Source organism: Pholcus phalangioides, unplaced genomic scaffold (assembly GCF_987345545.1).
Source record: "Pholcus phalangioides strain wild (caught in Gottingen) unplaced genomic scaffold, Ppha-v1.0 ptg000007l_1, whole genome shotgun sequence".
NCBI lineage: Eukaryota > Metazoa > Arthropoda > Arachnida > Araneae > Pholcidae > Pholcus > Pholcus phalangioides.
The window spans coordinates 60,131,547-60,149,216 of record NW_028301600.1 but is presented as its reverse complement, the minus strand read 5'-3'; the positions used below and the strand labels follow the sequence as shown (position 1 = coordinate 60,149,216).

The 17,670-nt window shown below is 36.2% G+C and overlaps 1 protein-coding gene across 3 annotated transcripts; it reads left to right on the top strand.

Moving 5' to 3' along the window:
* Nucleotides 1-812: 812 nt before the first annotated feature.
* On the top strand, nt 813-14,557 carry LOC149085574 (ras-related protein Rab-13-like). Of its 3 annotated transcripts, none has more exons than XM_089233694.1 (10): nt 813-918; nt 1,452-1,596; nt 4,348-4,407; nt 4,618-4,683; nt 6,265-6,454; nt 7,770-7,851; nt 8,557-8,671; nt 10,533-10,628; nt 11,549-11,625; nt 14,418-14,557. In XM_089233694.1, exons 2-10 carry the CDS (start codon nt 1,462-1,464, stop codon nt 14,503-14,505), a joined length of 909 nt encoding a protein of 302 aa, XP_089089820.1. In that variant the 5' UTR covers nt 813-918; nt 1,452-1,461; the 3' UTR covers nt 14,506-14,557. The 3 variants fall into 3 exon arrangements, with proteins under 3 accessions (XP_089089820.1, XP_089089821.1, XP_089089822.1); XM_089233695.1 differs by having other exon boundaries at nt 6,268-6,454; nt 14,418-14,554; XM_089233696.1 differs by lacking the exon at nt 4,348-4,407.
* Nucleotides 14,558-17,670: the final 3,113 nt, after the last annotated feature.

Here is a 17,670-nt window from a genome sequence, read left to right as displayed (position 1 = left end):
CCGAAAAAAATCACTTCCGTATAACTATTTCCGGTTATTTACTTCCGTATATCCACGACAACTCATCACACACAGTTGACATCCAAAAATACTCTACAGATAAACGCTTCGATGCATAGTGACTCAAGGTGTAAATAATGCCAGCATTTAAATTTCAAACTGGCTATTAATTAAACTCATCAATTCGAAGACAAGCAGCATGATTATGAAAAATTTTGTCTGAATACCCTTATACCAGTGGTTCTCAAACTTCTGTCACCCACGGCTCCCTTGCTCAATTCATGGCTCATCCGCATCTCCCCGTAATAGAGAGTATAGGTAGATATTTTCACTTATAAAAGAACCAGTTCGAAACATAAATATGGAGAGATATGGAGATATTCATTAAATGAATATCTCTAGCTCACAGCGACACCCGTGACAAAGATTAGCGACCCTTCCAGGAGCGTGACGCACACTTTGAGAAACACTTCCTCATATCATTGAATTGAAGAGAAATCCGGCAATGATAAACAATTTAGAATCATTACTCAAATCTAAACGAATGTTTTTAGTTCTCATATTAAATATTCTATCAGATCTTTATTTGCAAATTCCGGGTTAAAAAGGGAAAGCACTTTTCTGTAAAACTAAAATTCGCATTTGTTATGAGCCGACTCACAAATAATGTCTGCAATGCATATGTTTGTCAGCAACTTACTACGTAACTTTCTCTAAAGCTTAATGCTAAAAGCCGGAAATAACAATTTGTGTTTATCGAGATAACTTCCGCAGAAACATAATATTTAATAGCTAGTCGTATTCTGTGTCGTGCTTGTTTCTCCAAGTCCCATTTGTTATCATTACTAATATAACCAATTGTTTTTATTACATTAAAGTGTAAACAAGCTCGCTAACATTTTGCGATCAGAACATTTGGTAAGTTTCGAAAAAATATTCCTAAAAAGCAATTAATAATAATTAATATATGGATAAATAACTTTGATCTCCAAATAACGAGGGAAATATTTCATGTGTGTTTTTATTTATCCGAGAGCTCGTGCACTTCCTCGGATTCGGACTTCAGCATATTAATTTTTTTAATGAAAATTTTAAGGGATCTCTACTACCCATTTTTAAATAATACTCGTATCAGATAATCGGAATAGGAATCATATAAATTGATCCCTTTCATTTAAAATGATTACCTATCCATTAGAAGTTACGCAAAAATGAACGTGTGTTTGAGCAAATATTTTCAAACGAGCCAGAGATCAGATGTCTGTTTTGATCTTCAGCGTATCTGAATGAAATTTGATTTCACTGATATTCTTTTTATTTTTGTTCATTTTGCCATAATATTTTTAATAATTTAATTATTGGTCTATCGATAAGTTAAAAGATTTAAATTCTTAACACATCATTCGAATGATTAACTTTTTATCGCTGGAGGGGTACTTATAATATTTCAGCTACCTTGGAATGGATATATTCGAAGAAGCTTATGAGCAATCATTCATCGCATTTGAAACCGAAACAAATACTCAGGAAGCTGTAGATCAGAGTGTTATGCTGGACAAAAGCCCACAGGAAGAATGCAGTTTTCTCGATAATAAGGTATATTCACGTCATTTTAACATGAATCTTGAGAGCTTCCATCTTGCTATTTTTATTTATCTTATCACCTTTCATCAAATTCGTCTTACCGACTCACCATATTTAGTTATTTCATTTCAGCTCAAATAAAAATTATAAAAATCGAACAATACAGCTTAACCACAGTACCACATTATGAAAAAAATGAAATAATTAACATCATTTTTTTTTTGGTCGGTCAGATTAGTTCTAATTAAGGCCGAAAAACAAAAAAAATTCAAAAAATTATTCAATACACAATGAATTAATTAACCTGGTACTTGGAAGTTTCGTCAGCACTATACGTTTACAATAAAAAAATACCAATTCAAATATGCTGAATAACACATAATAATGAATATTTATTTCATTTATCACAAAGAAAGCTATAATTTGTCTTATATATACACAAATATTAGGGGACATTATGTAAAAGAAGTATTTAGATGACGGATACCAAGCGAATATAATTGGAAAGGAAAGTCACATTCCTCTGTATGGGGGAATCGAACTACCGACCTAGCACTTTCCAGACGTGTGCTCTACCATTAAGCTACAGAGAACAGACGTTTTCATTCCTGAAAACACTGTGTTTCTTTTGGGCTGAACGGGAGTGCGCAATAGACGGCCTAACTCAGCACCAACTCGTAACGAAATTACCCTCCAGGTGGCGACATAGAATGAAACGGTACGACATAGCACGCGTCCGGAAAATGCGAGGTTGGTGGTTCGATTTCCCACAGAGAAACGTGACTTTTCTTTCAAAATTATCTTCGCTTGGCATCCAATATCATCTGTGCTTCGTATAATTAATGGAGAGGTTTATCGTTTCGTTCTATGATGAAGTAAACACATTTACAGGGGCAAAACATCTAACTGAATTTTATTAATTAACATATTTAAGAAACTAGAGTGTTTTCACACCTGCGCTGTCATCTGCGAATCGTAAAGTAGTTATACAGTGGAACCTCCCCTAACGGATACTCTCTATAGTGGACAAAAAAATCAGACAAACTCTAATTTTTTTTCAAACCTCAATTTGTTCATTTTTGTTCAAACCTCAATTTGTTCATTTTTGTTCAAACCTCAATTTGTTCATTTTTGTTCAAACCTCAATTTGTTCATTTTTGTTCATAAATCGAGAATTTATCATATTCAACGGTGATTATATGCATAATCCCAAGCTCGTATTGGTAAATATGATAATCCGGCAATCAATTACTTGATTAAATGAACGAACTATGGTTCAGGATGGTGATTCCGAATGGTAATGTTGGTTTAGTTTGCATTTGTTGATATGGGGTGTGAAGAACGCCAAGATCACAAGACTGATAATGGTTTATATATAATGCTTTGAAATTCCAGTTCTCCTCATCATCTATAATATATATATATAAATTGAAAACAAAATTGATAATGAGAAGAACTGGAATTTGAAAGCATTATATAAAAATTGAAAAATTCAAAAATGAAATAAATCGAAGCCAATGTCTAGAGCTCTATGGGGAGGGGGGAACACCCTGATATTGGCTTAAAGCAGAACGTTTCTGAGAGTATCCCTTGAGCCTCGAAAGCCTAAATAGATGCTCGGGTGTTCCCCCAGATGAGAGCCCTAGACATTAGCTTCGATTTATTTCATTTTTGAATTCTTCGATTAATTTCTTTTCTGAATTTTTTTTTAATTTATATTTTCCTTTATTTAAGATTTTTAAAACACAGTTACAAAACATTTAGGGGGCTAAGCGCTTGTGAGTCCACAAAACAATAGCCAATACATATCTGTATATATATATATATATCCATATACTCCATTCCTGTTGCCAAACACTATAAAATAAGTGGCAACAGGAATGGAGTTGATAGACAAAAAAATTTGGCATTTAGCAGCGTATGCAAGATAAAAGAAGATTACATTATACAATATCAAACAGATAATTTAAATCTTCTTGAGTTAACAACCAAGATTTTAAATTGATAAAAAAAGATGTACATGAAGGTTGTTCTTTTATTAACTGAGGAAGTAAATTAAATATTTTGGGAGCTAAATAAAGGAAAAATTTTTGGAAACGAGTTTTATTTGGCCTTGGTACCTATATAATATGACGTCTAATATGCATACCTGTGTAACCACTATAGTATGACGTATGATTTCTTCGATTAATTTCATTTTAGAATCCTTCGATTAATTTCGTTTTAGAATCCTTCGATTAATTTCGTTTTTGAATTTTTCAGTTTTCATATACTGTTCAATTGTCATATAATGCATTCAAATTCCAGTTCTTCTCATCATCAATTTCAAATCAAACTTTCTTTATCCAGACAATTGGTGATTATGCATAACAAACCGCACCGCTGTTCACTTTTACAGTAACATATCCATTTTAACATCAGCATTTATAGGAACTAATTGAGACCGAAGCCAAACGTCGTATAAATGTCAAAGTCGTAAAAACGAGGTTCCACTGTACATCGTATCTCCCCATTAGCGGAGAAAACTTTTGATCCCATGGGTGCCCGTTATCGATAGGTTTGTACAGCCTTTATACTTCAAAATACCAACACCCAACAACGTATGTAAGGAATGTCACGGGTGATGAAAAGTTCGTGCTACTTTAAAGTACCTTCAATACTGAAAGAGTTAATAACTTCTTGTATGAAAATAGAAAAAATGATGAATTTATTTTATATTCAGAACAAAAACAACAAATTACTTATAATAGTTTTGAACTCCAGAATACTTGGAAAATAGCCTGCACGATTCAAGTCAATGAAAAGGAGCCGAAATCGAATCAAGTAAGACTGGCATATACTATAAATATTCGTGAATGTAAATGGGTAATCAAAAAAATCTTACATTAGGAACACATCTTTGAAAATGCGCATTTTATGTCTTTTAATGTCTTTAAAAAAAATTTGTTGCTTTTTTAAAGTCAACATTCGAGTCATCTAATGTGTACTTATATGCATATACAAATACAAAATTTAATTTGCTTTCTTGAACAGACTATATGGAAAACAAAATTAAAGCGTATACCCAGCAGCGAATCCCTTGCTACAATACAGAGCACAGTAAGTAATTAACAGGAATTTTAAATCACACAAGTGTGTAGTGTTATTTTTTTGTGTGTGTTCCCGTATTTTGTATTCATTAATATCATCATCAACAACCATTTTCAATCCACTGCTGAATGAAGGTCTCCTCTAAATTTTTCAGAGAAACATTCAACGTTAATTTGACAAACATTTAAATTTTTATCAATTAAAACATTCATAGATTTCCATTTCAAATTTGTTTCCTATTATATATATATTAAGATTTTTTTTTAAATTCATATATTTCACATGAAGAAAGACCAAATTAAAAAAAAAAAACATAAGTTTACGTTGTACTTCATCTTACCTTTTCTTTTTCCGTTCTGGTTATTTCATTGCAAGTTAAAGTCCGCGCCGCTTAATGTTATCACATAGGAATCGCGATTCCTCTGATAACATGTTCTGCTAATTTTTTTTTATCTTTTTATTTATTTATTTATATGCTTACATGATTCATATCAAATTATAATTTGTGATTGCCAGTAAGGGCCATTTGGCTCCTTGGTAATTTTTCCCCCCCTTCTCTCTGTATTCCACATTTCTCACTAATAAAGTATTGTGTTATTGTTAAAAAAAACACACACACAATAATCCAATGATAACTATATCAGAAAGAAATCCAGTTTGCAAGTATGGTGACGGCCACCCATCCCGTTTGGTCAAACGGAGCGTGTGCTAAACGGATGATGGTAAAACGTGACAACTCTGTTTTTGTTCCCTACATAATTGATTGCAGAATGTTCGGCCCTGTCTAATGTATTTGCTTTTTTTTTTAATGAACAATACGTTCAGATCCCTTGAGAAAGCCTCTAGGAAAAAGAAATTTGAATCTGATCAACTGGAAGAAAGTGATCAAGAACTGAAGAAAAGGGCTTTTTTGTCATACATTTCTTTCACTATAGGAAGGGCACTGCAAAAGCAGCTCCACACGTACATGAATGTATAGTACCACACAACAACAAGGGAGCGAGAGAACACTTTCTAACCTTCTATATGGTCTTGCAGGCTGATAAGGACAACTCACGGGGGGAGGGGGGGGGGATAAGTTTGAACCTTAGCTTCAGAATGCACACAAAAAATTTTGACGAAGAAAAAAAATTGATATAATATTGTCCAAAGTCTCGATAACTATAAATGAATTTTTCCCCATGTTATGATATTGGTCCGTTCCGTTCTTTTGAAAAATGATAACATTACCCATGATTTTAATAAGCGATGTCGACTGTATATACTAGCAGTTACCCGCGGCTTCACTCGCGTGAATTTTTTGGTAACCTGAATATTCTTCTTTGAGACACTTTAGGGGTTTAATTTTGAAAAATATTTGACCCCTTCGTGGGGTGAATTTTGAGAAATCCCTTCATTTAGTGAGTCTTTACATTACACAATAAAACTACTGGCCGAATTTCATATTTATAGCTTCAGCGGTGCAGGTTCGGAGATGATGAGAATGAATCAGCCAGGACGTTATTTTATATTTTGTTATGTGTGTGTAGACTTAGACTATTTGACAGAAATGCAAGTAGTACTATATTAAAATTTATATCATTTTCACAGCAGCAAAAGGATCACAATGCATGTCTGAACAAACTAAGGATAACTTCGGCGAGATTCTGTTCAACTATAATTAAAGATCCTGAGAAAGTGTTCAAGCTAATTTTTCTTGGTGACTCAGGAGTCGGAAAAACCAGCTACACGCGTCGGTTTTGTGATGGTACTTACCGGGAAAGTTTTCGCGCAACTGTCGGTAAGTACAGTAGACGCCCTTATTAAAATTACGGATAATGCTATCATTCGGTTATTGTTATAACTTTCGCAAAGTACAGAATGGACCAATATCATAACAGGGGAAAAATTCGTTTATAGTTATCAGGACTTAGGTTTTTGCTTACGTTTTTTTTTTCGTCGAAAGTTTTTCGTTTTGCATATTTTGAAGATAAGGTTGAAGCAGACTCTTCTTTTTCCTATAAATTATCGTTACCAATCTGCATTATCGTTATTCGTAATATAAATTAATAGAATTAGGGCAATTTAATTCTAACTTCTCATAATTTCTGAATAAAAGAAAAGAGATTTTGCCTTTAAGGAAGGAAATCATGTTTTAAAACAATTGAAAACACTAAAATGCTCGATTTAACATTTTGAAACCTGCTGTTACGTGGGAAAGAAAAACGAAGTTCTCCCCTTTTTTTTCCATACGTCCCGTATGACTAAACGGGGCACATGGTCATTTAGTTACAAACAGGATTTTTTCTTGGATATAGTTTTTAATCGGTTATTATTAGGAATCGTGAGTCCCGATGTGATCACATTAAGCGGCACGCACTGTATTCAGATAACTATAAGCTACGAAAACAATTTATTGGATATCTCATGGTATATATTATATTAGAATTTAAATATTTTCGGAAAACCCGTTTTATCCGCATTTAACGTTGTTTTACCCAAATTTCCTCCGTTATTCCAATACGAATATCTCAGTGAATATTGCACTTAGAAACGTGTAATTTTTTTTTGTTGGCACCTGGAGAGACAGGGCAACAACTTTCTAACTGGGTTTTGGGGCACATGGGGACTGTATAAAAAGTGAATTTTTTTTATTTTAATAACTATACAACCCCTTGAAACATGTATGATATATCTGAGTACTATTATTTGGAAACTTTTTCTAGTCGGAAGTATACCACTAGAATCAACGGTTCGCCAGTAAAATGCCATACCGTCTGTTTGCTATGCACCCTGCATATTCAATTAATGTGCAAATGAATGAGTTTGATTAATATTGGAGGTTTAGTTTGCATGTTTCATTCTTGAATCGGTCTAATTTTAAATTTATAAATATGCAAGCATAAAAAAATCAGATTTTTCCTCCATGTTTTGCATAATAATTTGTTTATTTAATTTCTAAAAAGTAAAGGCGTTTGGCAGTTACATATCCTCAACGCTTCGCACAATGTTTCTGAGTATACATTTACATCATGCTTTGAATCAGTTGAAAAAAATGCACCTTCTTTTTTTTCGACAATGTAAAGTTAAATTTTATTGAACTTATTGGTTCTTAGGTATGGATTATCAAGAAAAAGAAATTTTTATCCAAAATCGACTTGTCATTCTTCAAATATGGGACACTGCTGGACAAGAAAGGTATTTATTGGAACTACCTTTTTTTTTTTGTTGATATCACTTGCTATAGTTTCAGTTTCAGACAAAATAATATTTCATGATCACTTTAGGAAAATAATTACGCTATTAGTAATCTGTCCCAATGAAGTCCTAAAAAACACAACATTTTGATTTTTTTTAAATCAATCTATTTGTAACTTACTTTGAAGTGCCGTATCTATTTTCTGACTTCCTCATGAAGTATTATATTTACTTCCAACTTGCTTGAAGTAACACATTTCTTAAAATAAGCGGGCGCAGTGTGAAAGAAACATCGAAAATACCATAAATGATGTGATCACACCGTTCCAAAATAAAATTGAACTACTTTTATGTAGGGCCTCTAGTACCTTATGTTTTCTTGTATTTCTTAAACAAATGTGTTTTTGGAAAAGGCTTGATCAATACCGAATCTGAATATTAAAAACATATTTCAATTAATGGATCAAAGTAATACAGTGACGCTCAATTTTGAAACTCCTTTTTTTTTTTTATAATTGCACTTTGCAAAACAAAAACGAAAGTAATCTCCGTATCAGTGTAAGCACCGTAAGACTGAAACTGTTTCTAAAAATCTAAGCGCAAATATTCTTATATGTTGAGGAATGATGTGTGTGTAAAATTTATTATTTTTTTGTGAACTCAAATGTAAATCGAAATCAACCGATGTACTCGTTCGTTTGTCAGATTTCAGAGCGTATGTCAGCAATACTTTAGGAAAGCAGATGGCATCCTCGTCATGTATGATATTACATCAGAAAGAAGTTTCGAGAGTGTTTGGAAATGGATGAACATCGTTAAAGTATTTATTATTATTATTACATGCCAAAACTGTAATTAATACAATAATTGCGATGGAGCCTAAATAATTGTAACTTTCATAAAATATATGGTTTCAACTGTTACTTGAAGGCAGGCCCGTAGCCGGAAATTTCGTTCGGAGGGGACCAAAGTGATAGAACAATAGATTTGGCCATCTTTTTCCCTTTTTCTCGGTCATTTTCTCACATTTCGGGGGGACCCCCAAGTCCTTCCCCCTCGCTACGGCCTTGCTTGAAGAAAAGAAATTATGAGAACTGTTTTTTTTTTTTTACACGATAATTTTTTTTTAGTTAAGGACAACTCGTCTAAAAATTGTAATTCCAACATGGGACTTCATTTTTGAAAAACGAGCGCTCGCTATTTCGCAAACGGGCAATGTTCACTCCCTCAATCCAGTGTTTTTCTAAGGGTGCGTCGTGGCTCCGAGGGGTGTCGCCGACATTTGTGACAGGCATCGAGGCTGGCTGGAAATATTTGTGTGCCATATTTATGCTTTGAAGTGGTTCTCTTATAAGTGAAAAGATCTAAACTATTCTGCGAAGCAGCAGATGAACCGTGAATTGGCCATGGGAGCCGCTAGAATGACAAAAAGTTTGAGAACTTCAATACCTTGCGCACAAACAAACGTCATTTTGAATCACGTCAACAGTGTGTGCGTTTCGCGTCGTGGGATACGAATGTTTAAGACAAAAAGTCAGTTATTCCGCTTCCCCTCACCGCAAAAAATGCTACACAGCAAAGCTTAATCGTCACGTATGTGAAATGTATGGTCCAAATGTCATGAGTAATAGCGAAGTTCATAAATGTACGCCTTTTTAAGGTGATGAATGTCTGCCGCTGTCACATTCCTTGCAATCAGAAAGCGAATAAGGGCCTCCTCACACAAGGATACTCAACTCGAACTCCAGAATTGAGTTGACTCGAACGAGTCGAGTTGTTCGTTCTCCCTCACACGGCTCCCTCATGCAGGAGATAAAAGTCAAGGTTATGAAACTCAACTATTTATTAATAACGATTAACTAACAGAATGTGTTAACAACAGTTAACAAAGTTAAAAACATTTAGGTGGTAGTAATTATAAAAACATGTTAGCAACATCCGGCCAGCAAGAAGGTTAGGTGTAGAAAGGCCTCTAGAATCGTGACCATCTTGGTTTTATAGCCGAAGACCAAAGTAGCGCATGCGCCGCTACATAGCAATATCCTCCAACGCGCACGTGTGTGTGCGTGACCTATATATTTATATTACACGCCTTCCAGATGAGGAATATTATGGGGGCTATTAAGTTAAATCCAACGCGTGGTCACCCCATCGTACAACCTAGACTGACGAAAATATGAAGAAATACTATGAAGTCGCACTACAAATGTGTCTTTCGACTAGCACACCCAGTCGTCAGTGTCTCCTTCGCCAATATGCCAATATCCTCGTGTGAGGAGCTCCATAGAGATATACGTATTCGATCCTCTGAATACCGAGTCTCCTATCGGTCGTAAAACTTTAGTATCTCCGTGTGACGAGGTCCTAAAGCCCTTACATCCTGTCGAACACCAAGTTGCCAATGCCAACAACCACTAGACATTCAAAGGCAGTTGATACTGACGCTAAAATATGTTTTCCCTTTCACTCCCAGGGTTACATTAGGAACCTTTTTTCCACACAGTTTTGACGCCAGTGGCTTAAATTGCATGGAAAGATGCGCAGAAAACAAAACTAATTTGCAACCCAAGGTTTCTTTGCGAAAATTTTTTGTCTTGTCATGCATTATCGCCTCTCTCATTCTGGTGGTAAAAAGTTCTGGGGTTCTTTTTTTCATCTGTGGATTTCATCATAAATTTCAGGATAATGTTAGTGAAGATACTGCAATAGTCCTGATTGGAAACAAAATTGATGTTGAAAGAGCTGTTCAAACATGTCACGGTCTACAATTGGCTAAGGTGAGCATATAAAAATACTGATGAAGTTTTTTATCTCACTATTTATTAATACTATTCTATTGCACCATGGACATTCTATGCATTTTAAGACAAACATTTTCCTGGATCTGAAGTTGAAAACGCATTCTCAACGGCACGCAAAAAAAGCGCCTCCTGAGTTAATTTAATCGTGCGTGATCATTAAAGTACCATAAATACTGTTCTAATATGTAATAGCTACGAGGAGCACGAAAAAGTATAATGGTTACGGATTTCCTTTTTTTTCGAAAGTATTGTGCAGGTAACTGTCACCACGCACCCTATTGAGCAGTCTATAGTTCTGTTGTCAGTGGCGCCGGATCCGAGGGTGCTGTAGCTGCTCGAACACCCACGGTAAATTATGGCATGGGTCTGAGCATCCATTGAATTGATTCAGAAATCAAAATTTTTCTGCGTAAAAGTCAAGACGAGCACCCACAAGTTACAAACACTTCCGACGCCCATGTCTGTTTTAGGCTTATTGCTGAATTAAGAATTGCAATAAAGACTGAAATTTAATGTAGCTGTCGTGATTCATCTTTTTATTAGATATTTTATCAATATGAAATGTATCCCTCGTCTTGGAATCGGTCGTTCAAAAATATTTCTTGCAAAATTCTGTCAGTTCTCTGCACTGGTTATCCAGTACTTTTCGTGTTATTGAAAAACAAAAGTAGAATCACTTGTTCGATAGCTCCAATTAAAAAATATAATTTAAACAATCATCGGGTAAAGTATTGTTGGTCAGAGGGCAGCAAATTTAAAAAATGGGTTGTCAGACTAAAACGCCGTGACAAAACCAAAAATTCACTTCTTTTGCAGGTAATATCAGAAAACATCCACTTTTCATTGCTATTTTGTGTAACACTAATAATATGTAATCTTTTTTTTTTAATTTTTAGGAATATGGTGCAATGTTTTTCGAAACTAGTGTGAAAAATGGGCATAATGTTGACAAAGCCATGGTAGAACTCGTTGAGTAAGTAAAGTACTTTTATACAAATAGAAAGGCCACAACAGGCAAATTGCTCAACGAGGTGGCTGAAAAAATTATGCCCATAAAAAATGCAGATATAAAAAACCAAAATACAGCAACTCCATATGAAAGCATCGACAAGAAAAAATAGCAAATATATACACTGCCCATTAAAGAGATATAAAAACTAAAAACTTTACATACATGTGATAAAAAAGTATAGTAAATAATATAATACAATGCCCATAAAAAATATTTATGGTTGTCTTATATATATGTAAGTATGGATAGCTTATCTATTTATCCCCCTATGTATATCGTACTTCTTTTTAAACGTATCAATTGTGTTAGAATTCACGACCCCCCCCCGAGGTAAGCTATTTCATTTATTGGCGATTATTAGAGAGAAACTCCCTGCGACACCACAACCTGGAATTATCCCTTACTAAACGATACTGGTGTCTCCTTGTCGAAGCAGTTGCTTGACGGCATATTAATAATTCATGGTCCAACCTATCTATCCACACCATCTATAGAAGAAAGCCTCTGCATGAACCTCGTGACGTTACTTAAGAACATTGAACGTAACAGACCGACGCATGTGCCATCTTTACCGTTTTTTGTAGTATATCCAATGGCTGTAGGTGAGATGGCCTTCTTCAGTGACGTCACAAGCTTCGTGCGGAGGTTTTTTTCTACAGGTGGTGGTGATCCATCCCATTTAAAATATTAAGCACTTCGATCATATCCTTCCGATACCTGCGTTCCTCCAATGTAAACGTATTCCAGAAACAAGTCTTTATTCATAACTCAAAGCCTTGTGTGCCAACAAAAGCATGCGTAGCTCTTCTCTGCACCCCCTCAACCAAGTCTCTCTGTAGGTATAGTCTCTAAAATCTTTCGGCATACTCCAATGCAGGATGAACTAAGCCTCGGAAAAGCCGCGGAAGAATGATTTTAGTAGAACGTGAAGAGACCTTTTTAAGAATCAAACCGCGAGCATTCTATTCACTTTTTTGACCACCGCTGAACAATGTTCCTAGAACCTAAGCCACTCGTCAATCGTCAATGAGAATTCCCAAATCGGTGACCGTAGTGGCATATGGAATAGTAATACTATTCAATTCGTAATTGAAACGTGGATTATTCGAACCAAAATGTGAGCGACCATCCACTTATCATCACTAAAGACTATGCTCCATTCATTACTCCATGCTGCAATCATATTCAAGTTCGTTTGAAGCGTCTCCTTGTCTCTTGGATTCCCAACTACCCCCCCCCCCCCAGCTTCACGTCATCTGCGAATTTGCTAACAATTCCATCGATACTCTGATCGAGTTTATCGATAAAAAGCGAAAAAAGAATAGAGACAAGCATGCTTCCTTGAGTGACTCCACTTTTACTGTTCAATCAGAAATATCTCTGTTTACCATCACCAGTTTGACTTATCTCTCAACCACGATTATATCCAATTCAACAAGTTGTCCCCAATCCCAATCTCATATAGCGCTTCAAGAGTTTGCCATGTTGGACCCGATCGATTACCTTTTGGAAATCAAAATAAACTACGTCAACGTTTTGCCATTTCCTAAAGCAAAGGTCTTCAACATTTCTCCAGTCGCGAGCACTGCCTGTTCCCGTCATCAAAAGAAGAGCACCCTTACGACAAGTTTAACATACGAATGCATGAAATTAGGATGATTGCTATTCTTGAATGCAATTTTTACGAGTTGTTTTAATTGGAACATTCATCAAGTGCTCACGAGCACGAAATCGGACACGAACATCGAGCACACTGGGTACTTCAGGGAGCACCGTGGTGCTCGCGAGCAACGGGTTGAAAATGCCTATCCTAAAGCCTTAGTTACGTGATCATAGAAGCAAAGGAGGTTGGTTACACATGACTTTCCCTTCCTGAACCCATGCTGGTTTTCAAACAATACATTATATTCTCGTCTATCCACTTTACCAATTGCCTTTTGATAGTAATTTCCAATATTTTCGAGAGGGAGCTCGTCAAACTCTCTGGATGATAATTTGACAGGGTTTCTCTACTACCCTTTTTAAATACAGGAACCACATTAGCAAGCTTCCACTCCCTTGGGACGATAGCCTCAGCAACACTACTCCTATGAGCCTGATCAGCTGGAGGATAAATGAAGATGCAGAGATGACAAGCCAATAATGGTTAGATAAACTCTTTATTTCGAAAAACTTTTTAATTCTTCTTTATTTCTCTTTACACTAGGACACGTGCTGTCTCCGTGTAAAGTATCGCTAAATAAAGAGTTTTTCCACCTATTATTCGCTTGTCATTTCTGCATCTTCGTTTGTGCTCCAGCTGATCAGGTTGTGGTTTCTGGTCATACATTCCTATATGATTCTGTTTTGTGTTTTCTACCTCCCCTAAAAGTTTGTACGTTTAGTTTTGAATCACCCTATATATATATTTTTTTTTCTTATGTAGTAAAAAATTCTTTGACTCCTTGTTGTATGTGTGTATGTGTGTGTGTATTCTAGCATTCAAAATTATATTGTGGAGTCCGAGATCGGTTGTTACGATTTTCAATTAATTTATTTATGGCGATTAACTATAAATCTCTTATACAAGCTTCAAACCATAGTGTAAAGTCTCTATATAATGGATGTCTAAGTAAGGAATTTTAACGAAATTTTTACCGGAACACGTAGAATCCGATCTCTTCTATTGAAAGTTTAAATTATTTTCACTTGTATGAAATTGAATTATTGCACCAGTTTTTAATAACATTTTTCATCATTTTATTTCATTACAGATATTTGTTGCACAGATGTAACCAGCATAGCAAAAATCAGTATTTGCAACTGCATGTAACTGCGAATAAAAAAGAAAATTGCTGTTAAAACTAAAAACCGCTTTGTTTTTCATTGCCACTGAATAAACTACCTTTTTCATAAATCGATAAGATTTGAATAATTTCACAGAGTTTTTGCCTTTTTTACACTATACGCAAAACTTTGGTTCATTACCATTAGGCAATTTACCATCTTTGAATCACTTCGGAATATTTAACGTTTGCTTTATAATGGTTATCTTGAGTTGTGCATGATGCAGGGTGATTTTTTATTGAAGCATCTCAATGAATTCGCTAATAATTCAGTTTTTGATGCACGTAACCGCTAAACATTAGCACATATTAATCGCTCGGCTTTGTAGAGTGGAATAGTCTAATAATTTGCGAATAGCACAAACAGATGGTATCACATACGGTTTTAAGTTCAAGGATACATAAGCCCCCAAGATCCCCAGACATCGGAAGGCTTAATTTCTTTTCATGGGGTTTTTTGTGTAAAACAGAATGTACACATTGAACATTGAGGGACCGGAGACACCGTGCTTCACATCTCAGAGAGGTATCGAAACGTTCCCGAAGAATGGGTGTATGCCAGAGTGCACACAAGCAAACCTGACACTCACGCATTACAAAATATGAAGAATAACATTCCTCCTGAGATCTGGACAATCCCCAAAAGAACACTACTACTACTAAACCACACACATGGACCTGGTCCACATTCCACTGCGGAACTTCCAACGAATTTGTGCATGCCAAAATGTGCGTTTACGTGTTGTGAATCTGACGTGAAGTTTCTTTCTCTATAATGCTTGTTATGTATAGTGCTGCCATCTTCCATCAGTTTTTCCAACTATGAGTAGAGTGTAATGATAGAATAATTTCCCAAAGAAACACTGCAACACAACTGAGAATATAAAATATTGAATTCAAGAAAACGGCACCCACTTTCAACACCTGCATCTGCTATAATCGCAATAAATGGCATTCGGAGGTGCAGTACCAATCCAAGGTCAGTTATATATCAAACACATAATTATATGTATAGTATCTTTTATGATGTAACCTCAGGACCCTGTATCCCAGGTTCATAAGATACTACTCGCCTAAAGTTCCAAAGGATGTTTAGAGGTGTCACGAGTTCGATACCCGGTTCGTCCTTGTCAGAAACTGTGAATATTACGAACTACTAGTACACACTAGATTCTTAGGGCATCTTTAAGTCAGTGGCATAGCCAGAGGGGTAGCAGAGAGAGCGATGGCTCCCCCAATCGCAAATTTCGTCTACATTGGCACCTATTGTTCTTAGTGATTCTTGATCTCTCTATTTCTCAAAAAAAAAACTGGAAAAATATTGAACACTTCATTTTTTCTCTTCATCAACTAAAAGTATCATGGCCGGGCTTAATTATTTGTTGCCCGGTGCGAGAAGTTTTTTGCGGTTTTGTGGTCTTCCTTAATATTTATATGCATGTCTCTCCCCCCCCCCCCTCCCGCCCACGAGAGATATGATGGGGCTTAGAGATTAACTAACATTTTGCTCTACACATTCACCGAAAATAAATTTATGGGACCCTTTAAAGGACTCGGAATTTGGGCCCGTCAAAGAACCTTACCGAGGAATAAGGGTCGTCCCGAATGCAGGGCCGTCTTAACGAATGGACATAGTTGTAGGGTAGGCCCATGCATTAAGACGACACTGCTCTGGGGTCTTAGATATTGGGGGGTCTCATATTTCTCTAATATTTAAAACTCTAAATTTTCTTGAAAATCAGTAACTATAAGGAGTCAGTTTGGGATCAAGGCCCAATTCGAGGATGATGTGGAGCGCCACACACGGATTCGCTGTGATAGGCCTATGTGTGTCTATTAGAAAATCGGCATTTTTCATCAATATATCGACAGAATTTCAAGTTCTGGTTTTTTAAAGCAGTTAAAGTTTTAAAAAAGTTCAGTTTTATGGCCCTTAATATTTTGCGGCCCGGTGCGATAGCACCCTTCTCACCTGTCCAAGTCCGGCCTTGAAAAGAATGAATACCGAAGTGAAAAAATAGGAAAATAAAAACTCTCGATTGATTTTGTACTCATTTCAGGGAAGAGGAGAGACAGAAACGCGGAAGGATTTTTCTTATCACAGTTTTTTAAAATTGTTTTCAAGCTCTTCATCTGAGAGCACGTGCTATCTAAGGGCACCTTGGCTAGAATTTGAACTCCTAAAAATGCCACCCTAACTAAGGGTGCTTTACCTAGAGTTTAAGCTCCTATACTGCTTTATCTGTTGACGCTGTGGCATGTGCTACTGCCTGATGTCTAAAGTTGTTCTGATGTTTCACGACAAAAAATACGAAGCCCTCATATTGCTACTCTAATGAAATGTTTCGGCTGACAGAAATTTGATCAAAAACCTTACTCAATACAGCCTAGACTCCGTACTCTGCCACGAATTTGGGCTGGAAGCGATCTCGGCAACGGGATTAGTCCGGTGACAGAGTTCTGGCGTTCATTCATTCATTCAACCTAGATGCAGGGCCGTCAAAACAGCAAAATGGGGTCCATAGGGGGAGATAGACATGAAAGGCTGGGGGGGGGCACGATAATGAAAGCTGACAGTGGTCATAATGATGATGATGCTAATTAATATATATGCATGTACCAGCTCCGTCATTGACGCTGCGGGGCATTTGCCTTCCCTCTATGCCCCCCCCGTATCTCCACCCATGCACAGGCCCCCAGACCAAGTAATGTTCGTTCATACTATCTGTGTACTACGAATTTCATTCTCGCTCACTAAAATCACAGTGCCTCATCGCATTACCATGAGGTCGCCTCACTCTATGCACTTGAGGCCCCAGGCCGTGCTTATGGGCTTATGCGTCAAACCGACCCTGCTCAGGCAAACAACCGAGAGCCAATAGGATGTGTGTGTATGTGATCCCGTCTTCCTGCTTCTGGAAAGGTTTCTCTCCGGAAAACAGCTTTGAAATAAGAAAACCTAGCACATGTCTCGAGAATGTCATTATTCGCTCAACTGCACAGCACACAGCTCTTAGATAGCTTTAAATTTTTTTGTTCTTCGCTGACAATTTGGAGGTTTTGTCCTTTTTTTTATTTTTTTGTGGCTATCTGCATCTGATCGAACTCGAGGTTAATTGAATCGTCAAGTCCAAAAATATAAATAATAGTAAAGGGAATAAGTCGAAAAATATAACATTTT